Source organism: Equus przewalskii, unplaced genomic scaffold (genome assembly GCF_037783145.1).
Source record: "Equus przewalskii isolate Varuska unplaced genomic scaffold, EquPr2 ChrUn-3, whole genome shotgun sequence".
In the NCBI taxonomy this organism is placed as follows: Eukaryota; Metazoa; Chordata; class Mammalia; order Perissodactyla; family Equidae; genus Equus; species Equus przewalskii.
Window position 1 is genome coordinate 1,069,839 of NW_027228751.1, and position 14,839 is coordinate 1,084,677.

The 14,839-nt window shown below is 48.4% G+C and overlaps 1 protein-coding gene across 1 annotated transcript in view; it reads left to right on the plus strand.

Moving 5' to 3' along the window:
• Positions 1–5,280: 5,280 nt before the first annotated feature.
• LMX1A (LIM homeobox transcription factor 1 alpha) overlaps positions 5,281–14,839 on the plus strand; it is a 153,826-nt gene continuing 144,267 nt past the window's right edge. The window contains exons 1-3 of the mRNA XM_070608172.1: positions 5,281–5,510; positions 6,290–6,387; positions 8,575–8,761. Of these exons, the coding sequence (XP_070464273.1) occupies positions 6,312–6,387; positions 8,575–8,761 (263 nt within the window). The 5' untranslated portion in view covers positions 5,281–5,510; positions 6,290–6,311. The remainder of the gene's footprint in view (positions 5,511–6,289; positions 6,388–8,574; positions 8,762–14,839) is intronic.

Genomic DNA, 14,839 nt, shown 5'->3' on the forward strand with positions numbered 1-14,839 from the left:
TAGAGGGAGATTTACAGGCTATTTGAACATTAGGTTACCTAGAGAGATTATTAGATGTTTCATATCCATCATCTCTATTAACTCTTGAGGAATATTTTTTTCCTTTCTTTGTACAGACACGGAGACTGGACCATGGAGAGGTTGAGTGATTTACGATTAAACAGCTTACAAATGTCACAGCTGGGATTTGAACTCAAGCCTCTGTTTCCAAAGGTGGAGCATGCTCTTTCCAAGACACCCAGTGACGCCTTGAAGTAGACTAAAACTTTAGGGCATTCTCTATGGAGGCAACAAATGCTTGTTGGGTCTCTGGTATGTGAAGCCTTGTGCTGGACACAGGAGAAATACAGATGAATCCGACCTGGATCCTTTTCTGAAGGAGCTCCAATAGGGAGATAAAGTGGGCTTGTAGATGATTCTACTACAAGATCCAAAAAATGTGCTTTAAATGGTGCTTTTGTTAGCCTGAATGACTCTCCTCCGAGCCTAGGGTCCTCCTTGCCATGTTGGCGGGAGAATCTGGCTTATGCTTAGAGAGCGATCCACATCTGTATCGCCTGGTTTCTCTCCTATTCCAGCAGCTGGTTTGGGGTGCCCCCTTTCACCCTAGAAAGTACTGAGGCACCTGGTCTTCCAGCTCCTTTGAGAGATCTGAATGTTAGGAGCAGGAGATTCCTGGGAAAAGAATCCAGAGGTCAGGAGAGTTTGTAGTTCCAGTGTGTCCCCCACCACACTCATCTCTGGCTGCCCCCGTTAGAGTACCGCCTTCTCTGTCTAGGCAGTAACGTGTCTGCTTTTTTTCCTCTCGCTTGAAATGCACTTTGACATTTTTTAACAAATAACACAATTTTCCCTTTGTGTTTCCCTTAATAAAACACAGAAATGAGAGCAAGAAAAGGAAAGTAAAAAAACATGTTCCTGTCATCTCCACTCTGCAGCAGGATGTCCTTCTCCCTCCCTTTCTGTCTCCCTCCCACCAAGCATGGGTCTCTGACTCGCCTGTCCTCGCTCCTCTCCCCACATCTCAGCCGCAAAGATTCATGAGTCTGATAGTGTTGCTTCTATGTTTTCTGCATAGAAAGGGCAGCTCCAGACTGGTCTGCACATCTCACCCGCCTCTTCCACAGATTGCTACTTGACTGAAGACAGATCATGGGAGAGAAGTGGAACAGGATCAGGGGCACCTCCCACTTGAAGAAGTACCCCCAGGTTACGAGGTCCCTCCACAGCCTCTTTGGGTCCCACAATTACTCCTTATTCATTAGTCCTTTCCTGTTTTCCTCCAATAGTGGCAGCTTCCAAACCAGCCTGGCAAAGGCCCCGCATTTCCTCCCCAAAGCAAAGTACTAGGCTTAAGACATAGTCCCTGGATCTCTTGGAATCTGCTTGAAGTTGTAAGAGTCCTGATGTTTGCAGCAGCTGCCTATCTCTTAGCAGGAATCAATGTAACTTTCCACACTTGGGGCCAAATGCCAATCATACAATTGCAATTTGGGGAAGATGTGGCCTACCAGCAGCTCATGTGGAAAAGGACTGAGGAGGTTTTGTTAACAACATATACAGTATGAGTCAAAAGCAGCCCCTGAAAATGCTAACACAAAAGCAGACCACATTAATGGGTGATGAGGCTCTGAACACGCTATCACTGGAAAGTTGCGACAGGTCTGGGTGCCATAATTTATGGGACAAAGAGAAAAACTGCCGCAGGTCCAGAGAAAAGTGAACAGGATGGAGAGGGTAGCTCTGCCCACATCTGGTAGGTCTGGGAAGTAGGATTTCACATTTTGAACGGCCAGCCCTGAGCAATCAATAGACCAGAGGTGGCAGCTCTGGAGAAATGAATTTTGACTCAATATAAACTAAATAGTTGGACCAGATAAGCTTTAAGGTTACTTCCAACTCTAAAAGTCTGTAATTTGCGGGGGAGGTCTCTTCTAAAGTCGGGGGAGTGTTTACCTCACTTCCACAAATTCTCAGGAAAAAAATACTTCTTTCTGATAAAATGGAGAATATGGCTAATTCTTCATGAAGCGTTTCTGGGCAGTGGCTTGGTGGCAACTTCTTTCATTAAGAAGGTGAAATAATCGCATTTGAGTTTAAACTGGAAAACCATGAGGCATGATCAGGAGGCTCTTTCACAGATGGGAAGATGTCTGTCCACCTATCCACATCACTGAGTTGGCTAAAGACAAAATTAAATGATACCAGGGTATGAGCAGGATTCATGATCCCCAGTTCACTGGGAGACGTAAAACAAATCATAAAAGACAAAACTCCAAATAAGCAAAACAAGGTGTATCTTTACTGGTTTAGACACATCAGCCAGTCACACCTAGACGAATTCTGCAAAGCATTTGATAAGGGTCCACTGGTTCTACTGCCCAGCCTACTGTCCGAAGCCAGTCTGATTTCACAAACTTCGGGCCATGAGGGCCTTACAGACTATAGTATATAGCCTCTTCGTTTCAGAGAGGAAGTGTTGTTGCCCAGAGAGGTGAACTGATGGCCCAGCTGACTCAGTGGCTGAGCTAGGAATGGAACTGAGGTCTTTTGACGGCCTACCCAAACTGTTTTCACCTTTACTGCAGGGCTCCCCCACCACAGTGAGCCCATCACTCGTCCATCAGTTCAGTAAGTGGTATTTGTTAATCACGTATATGTGCCTGGCTCTGCACCAAGGACCCTAGGGCTTCTAATGTGACTATGAGACACAGTCTCCATCCTGAAGGTGCCCAAGGACCTGCTGGGGAAAGACGTTCCCACCGATCGCTTGTGCAATCTACACAGATCAGGCAGCCTTCCAGATGCAAGGACCATCTGAAACATTTGGGTCCAAGATCAGATGAGAGTCTACCCACTTTCAAGATACTCTCTAAAAGGAATATTCTTACTGCTAGGGAAACATATTTCATAAATTCAAGAGCTTCAGTGAAACCAAAACTCTGCTGGACATTTAAAAATATTCCTCATGATTCTATTTGCCCCACTCAGTTTTTTTTCTTGTGTAACTTCTATTTTATATATTATCCTAAGAATACTTGTAATTCTTTTTTTTTTCACACCCTGGTCTACCTAGGGTGGCAGAAAGGACCAAAGACAGGTGTCAGGGGACAGGCCACATCTGGGCAACATCAGAGAAATCTCTCAGCCCTGCTAAGCCCCAAAGATTCATCAGAAAAAAATGGATAAAACTATTTGTTCTGTCTACTGCACAGGTTTGTCGTAAAGATCAAGCAGAAACATATATGTGAAAGCACCCTGAAAAGTATAAAGTAGCATTCACATGTAAAGTATAAAACTCTTTGCCCTTTTTCTCTTGTTTCTCTGAAGTCGTATTTGGTGTTTGGCTTGTGCCTACTGGCAGAAAGCACTTTTAATTGCAAGTGGGGTCACCACCCCTAAGCACACTGGATCAAGTGCTGCCAGCACTTTTTCTTTCTTTCTTTCTTTCCTTTTTTTTGGCGAGGAAGATTGTCCCGGAGCTAACATCTGTGCCATTCCTCCTCTCCATTCCTCCTCTATTTTGTATGTAGGATGCTGCTAAGGCATGGTTTGATGAGTGGTGTGTAGGTCCGCACCCAGGATCTGAACCTGTGAACCCTGGGCCATGGATGCGGAGCACTGGAACTTAACCACTATGCCACTGGGGGGGGGGGGGGCCCAAGTAGATACTCAATAAATAAATCATTTATTTTGCACCAGGCTTGGTTATGTAGTTAACTCATTTAATCTTTGCAACACCCTATGAAGTGGAGATAATTATTACCCCAATATTCCAGGTGAGGAAAACGTAGCACAGAATGCACCCACATACCACGGGAAGGCTCCATTCAATGGGTTCTCTGGGGACCCCTAGGTTCCTGAATTAAACAGAACTGAGTCAGAATTGCAGGTTCTTTGGCAAAGCGAATCTGAGTAGGCAAGATGCGAGCATTTAAAGAAAAATAAGGAAGTGATCCTGTCTTTAAAGAAAAAGTTAAAAATATTTATTTTTAAATATTTATTTTTAAAGAAAAATAAGGAAGTGGTCCTGTCTTTAAAGAAAAAGTTAGAAATAAGGAAGTGATCCTGTCCTTGGAGAAGGTAATAGAAAATGTTTGCATCTCGCCTGCTCAAATTCACTTTGCCAAAGATCCTGTAATTCCAATTCAGTTCTGTTTAGTTCAGAAATGGAGGGGTCCCCAGAGAATCCAGTGGATGGAACTTTCCCGTGGTTTTCGGGTGCACTTTGCGATCCGTTTGCCTCACCTGGAATATTGTCTCCACCTCATAGGGTGTTGCAAAGATTAAATGAGTTAACTAAGTAACCAAACCTGGTGCAAAATAAATGATTTATTTATTGAGTATCCACTCGGGGCCGGGCACCGTGCTAAACTCCAGGGCTGCACGGGAGACCCTGTTTCTGCTCCTGCAGGGGCTACAGTTCTGTCACGGTAAGCTAAGGTTAGGAGGTGTAGTGAGTTAACATTTCCCCCCAGACATTTCACCCCTCCAAGAATGCCCCCGTAACTGACTGCCTGTCAGTGTCATTCCGGGCTTATCGTCTGGGGGTCGGATCCCACCTAGTCTCTACCAGGAGCCTGATTCAAGCTTTTGCCATGGGTCCTGTAGTATCTGCATACCCCATCGGTGAACTAGTTTCCATCTGAAACGGTGAAGGGGTTTCCAGCCCAACGGAAGCTGGGAAGTTGCAGGAGCCCCGGGGTGACGAAGAAGGGGTTCGAGGAGCTCGGAGCTGCAGGGGCCCGCAACCACACGTGGCAAATAGCTTCTTGGCGTTTCCGCGGCCCGGGTGAGGATTGCGGCGCTTTTGTCTCTTGCCGTGGTTGAATAGCGGCTGGGGAACCAGCGTGCGGGCGCGCGGTCCAGGTGGCGCGGAGATGTCCGCGAAGGCCCAGCGGGGCCGCGGGTGGCGGCCGGGCCAGCGCGCCCTGAGGGAGCAGTTACACGTGGAGGGGTGGAAACCTTGCGCGCCCGGGAGGTCGCAGCGGCGGAGGGGCGCACCCGGCGGTGACCGCGAAGTGGGCTGCGCAGGCGGGATCCGGAGGAGAGCACCGTGGCCCCTCCACGGGACGCGCTGCCAGTCCCCCTCCCTGCGAACCCCACCCCCTTCGCTCCGTCGCGCACGCAGCGCCGCGGCCCCTGTCGGAAGCGGCCGGATCCGCCCCAGCGAAGCAGGGCCCGACTCGCACTCAGGACCCTGGGCCTCTGCCTTCCCTGCTAGCCTTGGAGTAGCATCTGGCCCTCCCCTCCCCCTGAGGAGCGACGCGGGCGGGCAGGACGTCCCGAGAAGGCCGGCCACCCGCAGCCACGTCCCGGCCCGGCCCGGGCGCGCCAAGGAGCGGAGCCAGGGGCCGGCGCTCGCTCGGGCTCCCTCCCGGGCGCGCCGGAGCCGGGGGCGGCCGCTCCGGCTGCAGCTTCGAGGGCCTACCCCTCCCCCGGCCGAAGCTTCCCGCGGCGTCCGGCCGCTTCATTCCGCTCCTGCCACGAGGCGCGAGCTCGCCCATCAGGTAAGGAAGGCTGCCCGTTCCTAGGCTCCAGCTCGGGCGGGCGTGTTTCTGAAAGTTGATTTGAAATGCGTCCAAGAGTGAGCAGGGCCAGCCACGGCTCCTCCCCGAGGCGACTTCTTTGCTCCTGCAGACATTCCCGGCACCGGCCGACCGGCGGGAGGACCTCCCCGCGCGCCCCGCACGCCGGCTCCCGCGCGCCCCCCAGCAGATCTCAGCGCCCCGAGTCCGAGAGCAGGCGGGACGCTCTCTGGGTCGCTTGCTCTGCCTCGGCCAGGGCAGGTGAGGGACGCAACGGGGCCTGTCGGAGCGCGGGCTGTAGACCTCGGAGTCCCGCGTGCCTGGGCCCGGCCCCGCGAGGAAAAACACCCACTCCTTTTATCCTCATCTTATCCCAGTAGCTGGGTTCCTGCGGAGACGTCCCTAGGGCCCACTTTAGTATAGCTTGGGGCGGAGTCGGACTCGGGATGGGAAACCTGGGACTGGGGATGGAGTGGGGGTAGGGACTTGGGGGGGGGAGCAGGGGAAGGAGAAACGCAGTTGGGGGGCGGAGGCCTAAGTACATAACGCGCTGACTTCGAGTGAAATCAGATCAGTCAGAGCAGTTCGCTGTGACTGTCTTTCTCCTCCCACCCCACAGTTCCCTTGGTTGGACTCTACCCTCCTGGCTCATTCTGGTCACCCCGGACACTCCCTCTGTCCTTTCCCAAGAGTGCAGTGGCTGTGGGCGCCGCGTCCCAGAGGGCACGGACGCCAGAAGCGTCGTTTCCTCTCCTCTACAGGTCCTCCCGGCCCGGCCCGAACATGCTGGACGGCCTGAAGATGGAGGAGAGCTTCCAAGGCGCCATCGAGACCTCGGCCTCCTTCTCTTCGCTACTGGGTGAGTGTTCAGGCCGTGAGCCTCGGGCGCACCCTCCTTCTGCCAGGCCCCAGCTCTGGAGCCCAGCTCTCTGAGACCGGGTGGGCAACAGGGGAGCTAAAGCCCCGCTTCCTGCACTCAACTGAGCCCACTCTCTGTCCTTCCTACCCCCAAAGGACAAGCCGCCCCAGGCCTCACGCGCCCGGGCACTGAATTCCCCAAAGCCACGAGGGGCGGGCAAGCTTGCTTACAGGCGGCTGAGTGGCAAGTGATTAAAAATACCCAGGGCTGGATTTTTAATCACGGAGCTGATCGACATCTCTTAAAAGCCGCCTTCTTCTTGGCGGCCTAGGGGCGAGCATACGAAACCCGAGGTCCGGAGCGCCCAGACTCGAGGCGGCTTCTCGCGCCCACCTACCCCAGCCCCAATCTCAGCCTCCGGCACGACCGAGAGGCTTTTCCGGGCCGGTGGGCAGCGCAGCGCGGGGATTAGCCCGCGCGGCGGGGCCCTCGCCTCGGCTTTAATTAACTGGAGCCGGCTCTTGGGTCCGGCGGGTTCCCCCCGCCTCCCCAATCCCTTCGCAGCGATCTCGGAGGAGCGGTGAGCCAAGGGCCTCGAGAGAGGATCCACACGCGGATCTTCCAGAGCTGAGGCCAGGGATTCCCACCCCCAGCCCCCACCCTGGTCTTGGTGCTTTTCAAGTTTGGGGAGCGGGTGCTTTAATTTTTTTAGCGGGAAGAATTTTCGTTTTATTTGAACCTCTTGCCTCTTTCCCTCACTCGGAACCGCTAGAGCGGGGTGAAGGCGGAGGATGAGACAGTCCCACTGGAGAAACCGTATCCAGAGAGGAATCCCACCTCCCCCATTCCCTAGATGAAACGAAATCACGCGCACTGCGTTCGCCTCTTTCACCTGCCCTGTCGGAAACTTCCCGACTCGGTCCATCCTCGGAAGAGCGCTGGGGCCGGAGCCGGCGCTGGCCTGGCGCAGCGCGCGGACATCTGCGTTCAGCGGACGTCGCGGCTGGCTGGGGTGCGCTCTGCCCGGCCCACGTCCGCTCCCTACGCCCGGGTCGCGACCCTGGACGCTGAGGCAGGGCAGAAAGAAGAGAGGATTTTTAAACTGAGAACTCTCTCACTACTTTTCCTAGCCCAACCTGCCCGTGCCTCGAGGTGACTGGACTTGCTCACGAGCCGGTGGCCGGAGCCCCCAAGGGGAAAGCGACAGGAGGGTAGCAGGGAAACGGGGAAGGGTCAGGCCCTTTGGGACGCCACGAGCAAGGGTATTGTTACCAGGGGACAAGGCCGTCTTTAAATAGCTGTGAAATGTGCCTACAAAGGCGGCCAAGCGTCCCCCCACCCTGAAAAAAAAAAAGCACTCCTACCCTGCAAACCAAAGGAACAAGACAGACAAAAGTCTACGGGGTAGGAAAGAGGATTCCCTGTTTGCGCTGAGTCGGTTTGGGGTCGGTTTCGCCCTCATGCCTGGCTGCTGAGCGCGCCTGATTCCCGGAAGCCTGGCCAGGACGCTCCGCGGAGGCTCCGCGCCCTGCTTCTTTTCTTTATTTTTTTCTTCTATTCTGATGTTTCTTAATTATGAGGAACCCATCTGCAATTTGCACGCCAGCCAAGACACAGCAATTTGGGGTTCATTGGGTTGAACAATACTGAGTTTGCCTGGGGCGAGACGGTATTTTTCTGTATGCACGGGACCTTTTAGGAGGAAAAAAAAATTGTTTTCCCTAAAAAAATAGAACAGAATTGCGTTTTAGCAAAAGACAAAACCAAACAAAAAAATTTTTTACACACAGTTCTAATAGTAATCAACAGACAAGCATAGTGAATGATTTAATGATTACGTGATAAATCGGGGAGCACAAATTTATTTGTAGTCTCATTTTTCAGGATGCGCTTACGTTTGCGCTCATACCTAGGCAAGTTTGACTAAGGCTTCTTATTGATTTGCGCCCTCTCCCCCGGTGGAATTTAAACCTTCCCACATGGTCCCTGTTTATTAGAAACGACACTTGGTTTGATTTTTCCCTGCCCTCCAAACCTCAGCTTGGTTGATTGGCAGGGGGCTTTCCCTGGTGGGGGGCGCGAGGGAAATCCGTGGGTGTGGAGTGGTCCAGAGCGCGTCCCGCGGCCGGGTTTGGCCGGGATGCTGGGCCGGCGCAGCTCACCCGCGAACGTCTGTTGCTGCCGTAGGCAGAGCGGTGAGCCCCAAGTCTGTCTGCGAGGGCTGTCAACGGGTCATCTCGGACAGGTTTCTGCTGCGGCTCAACGACAGCTTCTGGCATGAGCAGTGCGTGCAGTGCGCCTCCTGCAAAGAGCCCCTGGAGACCACCTGCTTCTACCGGGACAAGAAGCTCTACTGCAAATATGACTACGAGAAGTAAGTGTCGGCGCCTCCGGAGCGAGCCCCACACACAGGCATCAGCGGGCGCGGGAGACTTTGTCTTCCTTTACTCCTGTCCGCTTCTGGAAGGCGCAAGGGGCATCCGCGTGCCCAGAGACGCATGATGCCTGTTCACCCTCATCCTATATACTCCCCTGGGCGGCGGAGAACTGCGCGGGTGCGCGCAATCACGGCCCGGGGCCCTCAGAGCGCAAGCGGTGGCTCCCCTCTGTGGTCTGCTCGCCTAGTTTTCACTCCTCCCAGGCCCCCACCCCGACGTGGCCATTCCCAGAGGACATTCCTCTGTCGGGGCTCCGACCCCATCAAGCTTGTCCCCGTCCTTCACTGGGGTGCCCCACGGGCTGCCAGTGGCCCTTGTCTCCTCGCCGGTTCACACTCCACCTTACCCACATGTCCGCGCCACCCGCGCGCTTATCCCCAGCGGTGAGGCTGTATTGCTCCCACGACTTCTGTCCCTTGTGAGTGTTTCCCACTTGGCTTTGTCCACTGGAGTCCCAGCAGATTGGGCTCAGGAACGGCGCTGGTGCCCCTCTGAGTTCCTCGCACACCCTGTTTGCCTTTTCTCTCACCGTACTCTCCACCTCCCCATTTCTCCAAAACCCTTGGACAAGGGGCTATTAGGCCAGAAGTTGGGGCCTGATTTGAGGCCCCGTCGTCCATCCTCCACTTCCTCCCTAATTCCGGCCTGGGTATGCGTTTCTGCTATGCAGCAGGTTCAGTTCCTTCCTGTCGACATGAACGTTCTGGTGTGATTTGAGAAGAATTAGGAGGCAGATCTTTAAGAAAATGGATTCTTTCGAATCTAGGGTTCTGTAATGTCTAAAGCCTGGATGAGGCCAGGGAGCGGGAGTGAGAAGGATTTGCTGGTTCTCGTCAGGCAGGGCCTGAGTTGCTTAGTGGACCTAAGGAGAGGGAACTGCTTTTCCTTGTCAGAATGGCTAGTTAGTGGGCACACTGTGCAAGGCATTGAATGAAAGAAAAGTGGCTGAAAAAGGCCTCTGTTTTTGTAGACCAGGAGTCGTGTATGTGACTGAGCGGGCGTGCGTATACGCGCAGAATCCCGCATTTGTTACAGGCGAATAAAAGGGACAAGACTATATGTCAATAATCGAGGAAGGGCCCGTGTGTGAGAAAAGCAGTTTCTCTCACGTTATTAAAAGCACCAGGAAAGGAGGTGTGCAAGAGAAGTCTCAATATAACAAAAAGCTCCGAGAAGGAACAGAAATATCTTCTCTTTCATGCTGCCTGGGTTACTAAAAAGTGACAAAGCGATTAGACCTAGTGACCACACACATAAAATTCTTTCTGCCACTCAGTGCTCCTTTGCCATAGTATACTTGATTTTTACCCCATATGGAAACAGTATGGGGCATTTTTGTTGTTGTTTTGAAAAGACAACTTTACGTTTTCAGCACTAAAAAAAATACATGTTCAATTTTGGATGAGTTGCGCAATACAGAAATATATATATAAAGAAGTAAAAAATGCATGACCGCTTCCCCAGGTGGTAATTATGGTTAACATTTTTAAAAGAAGATGTGCCTCTGTCTGTTCTTGGCTGGCTGTTTATTGTCACAGTATCTGAGTCAAAGTGCAATTTTTAGGTAATTAAGCAGATTTTGCCCACACCACTTCAAGTAACACCAAAGCTTCTGGTTGATTGCTCGCTTTTTTTCCTCTTGCTTTTTATCTGAAGGTTTTGGGATTGTGGAGACCCAATCTTCATCTTTCTGCTTATAGGTTACTGAAATGTCCACATCCTTCAGGCACAACACTAGCAAATTCAAAAGTATTGGAGCTTAGGAAAGGATTTGGGTTGTGAATTTCGATTCTGTTTGTTAAAAAAAAAAAAATCACGAATCAAAGAAGGCTTAAGGGTCAACACAGCTGTCTGGCCAGTCAGATCTTCTTTAAGGAAGTCAGGCTGTGTCAAGAGGAGAAGAAACAGTTGTTGTAAAGTACTTAACACAACAATGTCCCTTCCATTTCAGCCTCCAGGTTTGGCGCGGTCTGGGCTTATTAGCCCAATAGGTCAGTTCTCCCCTCACAAAGCTGTTTCTGCGAAGGGAAAATTGCAGGGATCAACTTGCCAGCTGTTGGCCAGAACCAGAAGATTTTATAGACCGAATGTGAGCTTCATTGTTCAGAGAGGTGTTGATGTTACAATGAGGGTTTTTAATTTGAATTTTAACATATATTTAGGAAACACAGATGTCCAAAATGGAGTTGCTTCTCCTCTTTAGCTAATGGCACACGATCAGCACTGGTCTGTGCCTAGCCCCTCTATTGTCTCTTTAAGATTAATTTCTTTTCTCTTCTCTCTCTCATCCCAATCCCATTTTTCTAACAAAACGGGGTTTCAATATATTTAATACTTTTAACGATATTAGTCTGCATGGTAGGTACTTTAGGCGAGAAAGGAGAGGTTTGCTTTCCTGTTTGTTTGTTTGTTTTAAATTAAGCTCAAGACAAAATGCTGTTATTTGAAAGCTTTTATGGAGCTTCTACATGTAAGGCGCTTGGCTAGGTGATGAGAGGACATTGAGCAAAAGTCTCAGAGCCTGCCTTCAGGAGGCTTATAGCCTAGCACTTTTTCCATCCGTTTTATCCTAACTATCAAGTATTTCTCGAAAGCCTCTTCTGCTTAGAGTGCTAGACTAGGTGTTGAATAGAAACTATGCAGAATGACCAGATAGTTATCCTTCAGAGGGATTCACTTCCGTTTTAGATAATAGTCATGAAACAGTTACAGAGAGCACTTTTGCTCTTTAAGAAATATATTTGTAAACATAATTTTTCCCTTTCTGGTGGATATTTTTAAAATTGGAGGCCCAACCAACGCAAATGGAGAGGAAAATAAGATGGAAGTTAAATTGGTTGGACGATGCTGGTGGTAAATTATGGAGAACTTCATACAAAAATACGTATTCAGGTGGGACGCTTGTCTCCAAATTCATAGAGTTTAAATGCTATTTCTACACGTTACAATGGAAGAACATATAGCTAATGTGCAGGCTTCACTGTAGGTCATAAACATAATATTAACAAAGTGAGTTTGTCATATTTATTTTAGCCATTTGTATGTGCATTTCTGGCTGTTGGGCAGTTCTGCATTTGAATTATTAGATGCCTGTTCATGGTGTCAGGCAGCTAGTTAAAAAGTGAAAATTCTATGCTATCAAATACTTGTTACACCTTCTTGATGTCAAACACCAAATTTGTCTAAGTAAAAAAAGTTGAATTGACAGTGGCATCTTAGACACAGCCCTTCATTTGAAGACCTCGGGGTGTTTTGTTAAATATTTACCTCATGCACTATGACACCCTTAGGAAAAATTTATCTTCTGATCATCCAAAACAAATAAGCATTTAAGGCTGAAGTGTAGAAAAGTGATTTATGGATGTCTAGAAAATAAGAACTAGAGGTGATCTTTATTGTTCATGACATGTCATCAAAGAAGGATGACTAGTTAGGTGGGATGATGCATTTACAGAATTGATGAAGCTGTATCATGTCATAGAAGACATCAAGATGCTATAGGTATGGGTGTTTTAAAACGGGACTCAACTGTCTTCAACGTTCTTGAAAGTTAGCAGACAACCGAAATATTTTCTAGCCTAGGAGACTTCTATGTATTATAACTGTGTTCCCTATTTAACTGAGTCCTGTATGACTGGGTCGGTTGGTTTGGAGTTTTCCCTGAATTTGTTCCAAACAAATACTGTAGTTGGACTTACATCGGAGACAGAAGAGGCTGCTGAATAACAGGAATGTGGTAATACAATAGATAATTAAGCCTTCTGGAAGGGATCCCACATTTAAATCAAGTTTATATTGTTTCTTTCATGTGCCTGGCAGCTGGTTGTGTCAGGCGGGGCCCTCTCCCCTCCCGTATGAAGTTTATCATTATCCCTTAGATTGTTCTGGACATCCTAGGAGCGGTGTGGGATAGTATCGCTGTCATCAGGGCTGTTCTCATAACATCATAACTCCCCACATGTCAGCAAATCACTGGCCTTGGGAAACCTTTCCTCAGAGGACCCGTCCATGTTTTCTCCTTTTCTTTTGGAGCAAACCAATTTTCTGAAGAAAGGGACTGAAATGGGGCAAAGTGCCTAACACACTTTGAGCTTTCTCTGTCTTTCTTTGGACCTACTGATTGGCAGCCCTGTGGAGAAAATGGCTGAGGTAATGATCTCTATTAGGATCAGTAATGAACTAATTCTGCATTTTATCAGGTGGTGTAGGATATGTGTGTGTAGGGAGGAGAGTTCGTTTGGTTTTTATTACTGTGACATTACTTGGAGATCAAAACTGAGCATGCGGTTACTCATAAAAGGAGCCCAGAGATGAAATTACAGAGGCAATTGTTAGAGTTTTGCTGTACTTTATCTTTTGTTGGCCCCACTTCTGGCATAGTAAAATTTAAGGAATATAAAAATCAAACCCAGCTAGGTAATAAATTGATGTTGGCGTTAAATTGAAGGGGGCCTTAGCTTGGGATAAGCCCCATCCATGGGCTGTGGCTGTGTTTGTGCAGGCCGATTTATCTGCTTTTTTATTTATTTAGAGGTTGATTGGAAACAGTCCTTGCTTAGAGGTGTTTTCTCTTTTTTATATGTATTGGTCCCTGGATAGGACTTTCTTGGAATCTAAGACAAAATTTTGAAATACAATTAGATAGCAGGAGCAGATATTAATAGTATTCTGGGAATTAGATATGAACATTGCTTTTCAGAATAAGCTTGTGGGATTCTTTTGATCCTTACATAAATGGAGCACATTAAAAATAGTTATTTATCCAATCCAGTTTTACATACTGTAGAGTTCTGGGACTTTTGTCACTTACCCGGCTAAGGAGTTGTTTTTGCCATTCACATTTCAGCGACAAGAGCTTTTCTGAAAGTTCATTGTTTGTCTTGCTTTTTAGTTTCATTTTTCTTAATGTATAACTTTTGTATTAACCAAAATACTCTTACTAATTTTAGAGAGGCCTCTTTGTTGTTGCTTTTTAATTCTGGAAAATTTTGGGGGAATAATGAGCAGATACTGTTTCTCTAATGAGAACAATTCCATTTATTAAATTATCAGCTAATTGTTTTTTCTGGTCAAAGCAATTATTTTGGATCAGTGTTTGGACGTGAGAAAATAGACAAGGATTTAAAATATTCGTTGTCTTGCCAGAAATTTATTAAAGCTTCTTAGAGTAAATGCATCTATACAATGTCGTTGTTGAATTATATCAAGTTCAAAATAACCAATATTGAATCATGTTAACTTGATTATTAAGTACAGTTGTCCAACGCTGGGAAATGAACTATGGGGGAAAAAGTGCAGTCACATCTACCATAGAGAGGTTTAAAAATAATTTCTGCCTTAACTATGAAATCTTAGCTCTACTTTAGTGCTTTTCAATTTTTTTTTTTTACATCTTTCTAATATGGATTTTTAAAGGCCCTTTCACATCTCCAGAGGGGAATTCTTAGCAAGCTATTTTTGGGGATAGATAAGGAGGTTTGGGGGCAGCTGGGGACAGGGAGTGCCTCTCCCACAGAGCAGAAAGGTCCCTATGTGCAAACACCCTGTCCTGTTTCCAGCATGCCTGACCTTCCTGCTAGGAATACCATATATGTTTTTCTGAAAGCGTCTTAGGCACAAGTAGAACAGTGTTGTTGCCAGCAGCATTTTCAGATTTGGTTTGGGGATGTTGGTAATTTTAGGAGCAAAGCGTAGAGAAGGTTCTGGAGAAAATATCAATTGAGGACAGAGAAAAGAAGCCCTTTCCTCCTTTGTGCCTGTTTTCTGGAACTGCCAGAGAAACTGGCTTGGTGTTCAGAAGGATTTACATTTTCTCCATAGTCTCCTTGACTAGCATGATGTGGGACATTTTAGTCAATTTATCACAATTAGAATTAGTTCTGTTATCATTGACCAATGTCGGCTGCAGCTTTGTGTCTCTTTGTCATAGATTACAGGAAACCTGGCCAGCCAGCCGTCTTGCTGAAATGAAGCGAACACCTTCCAAATGTCAGATTGTTATTTTAGTCGAGCAT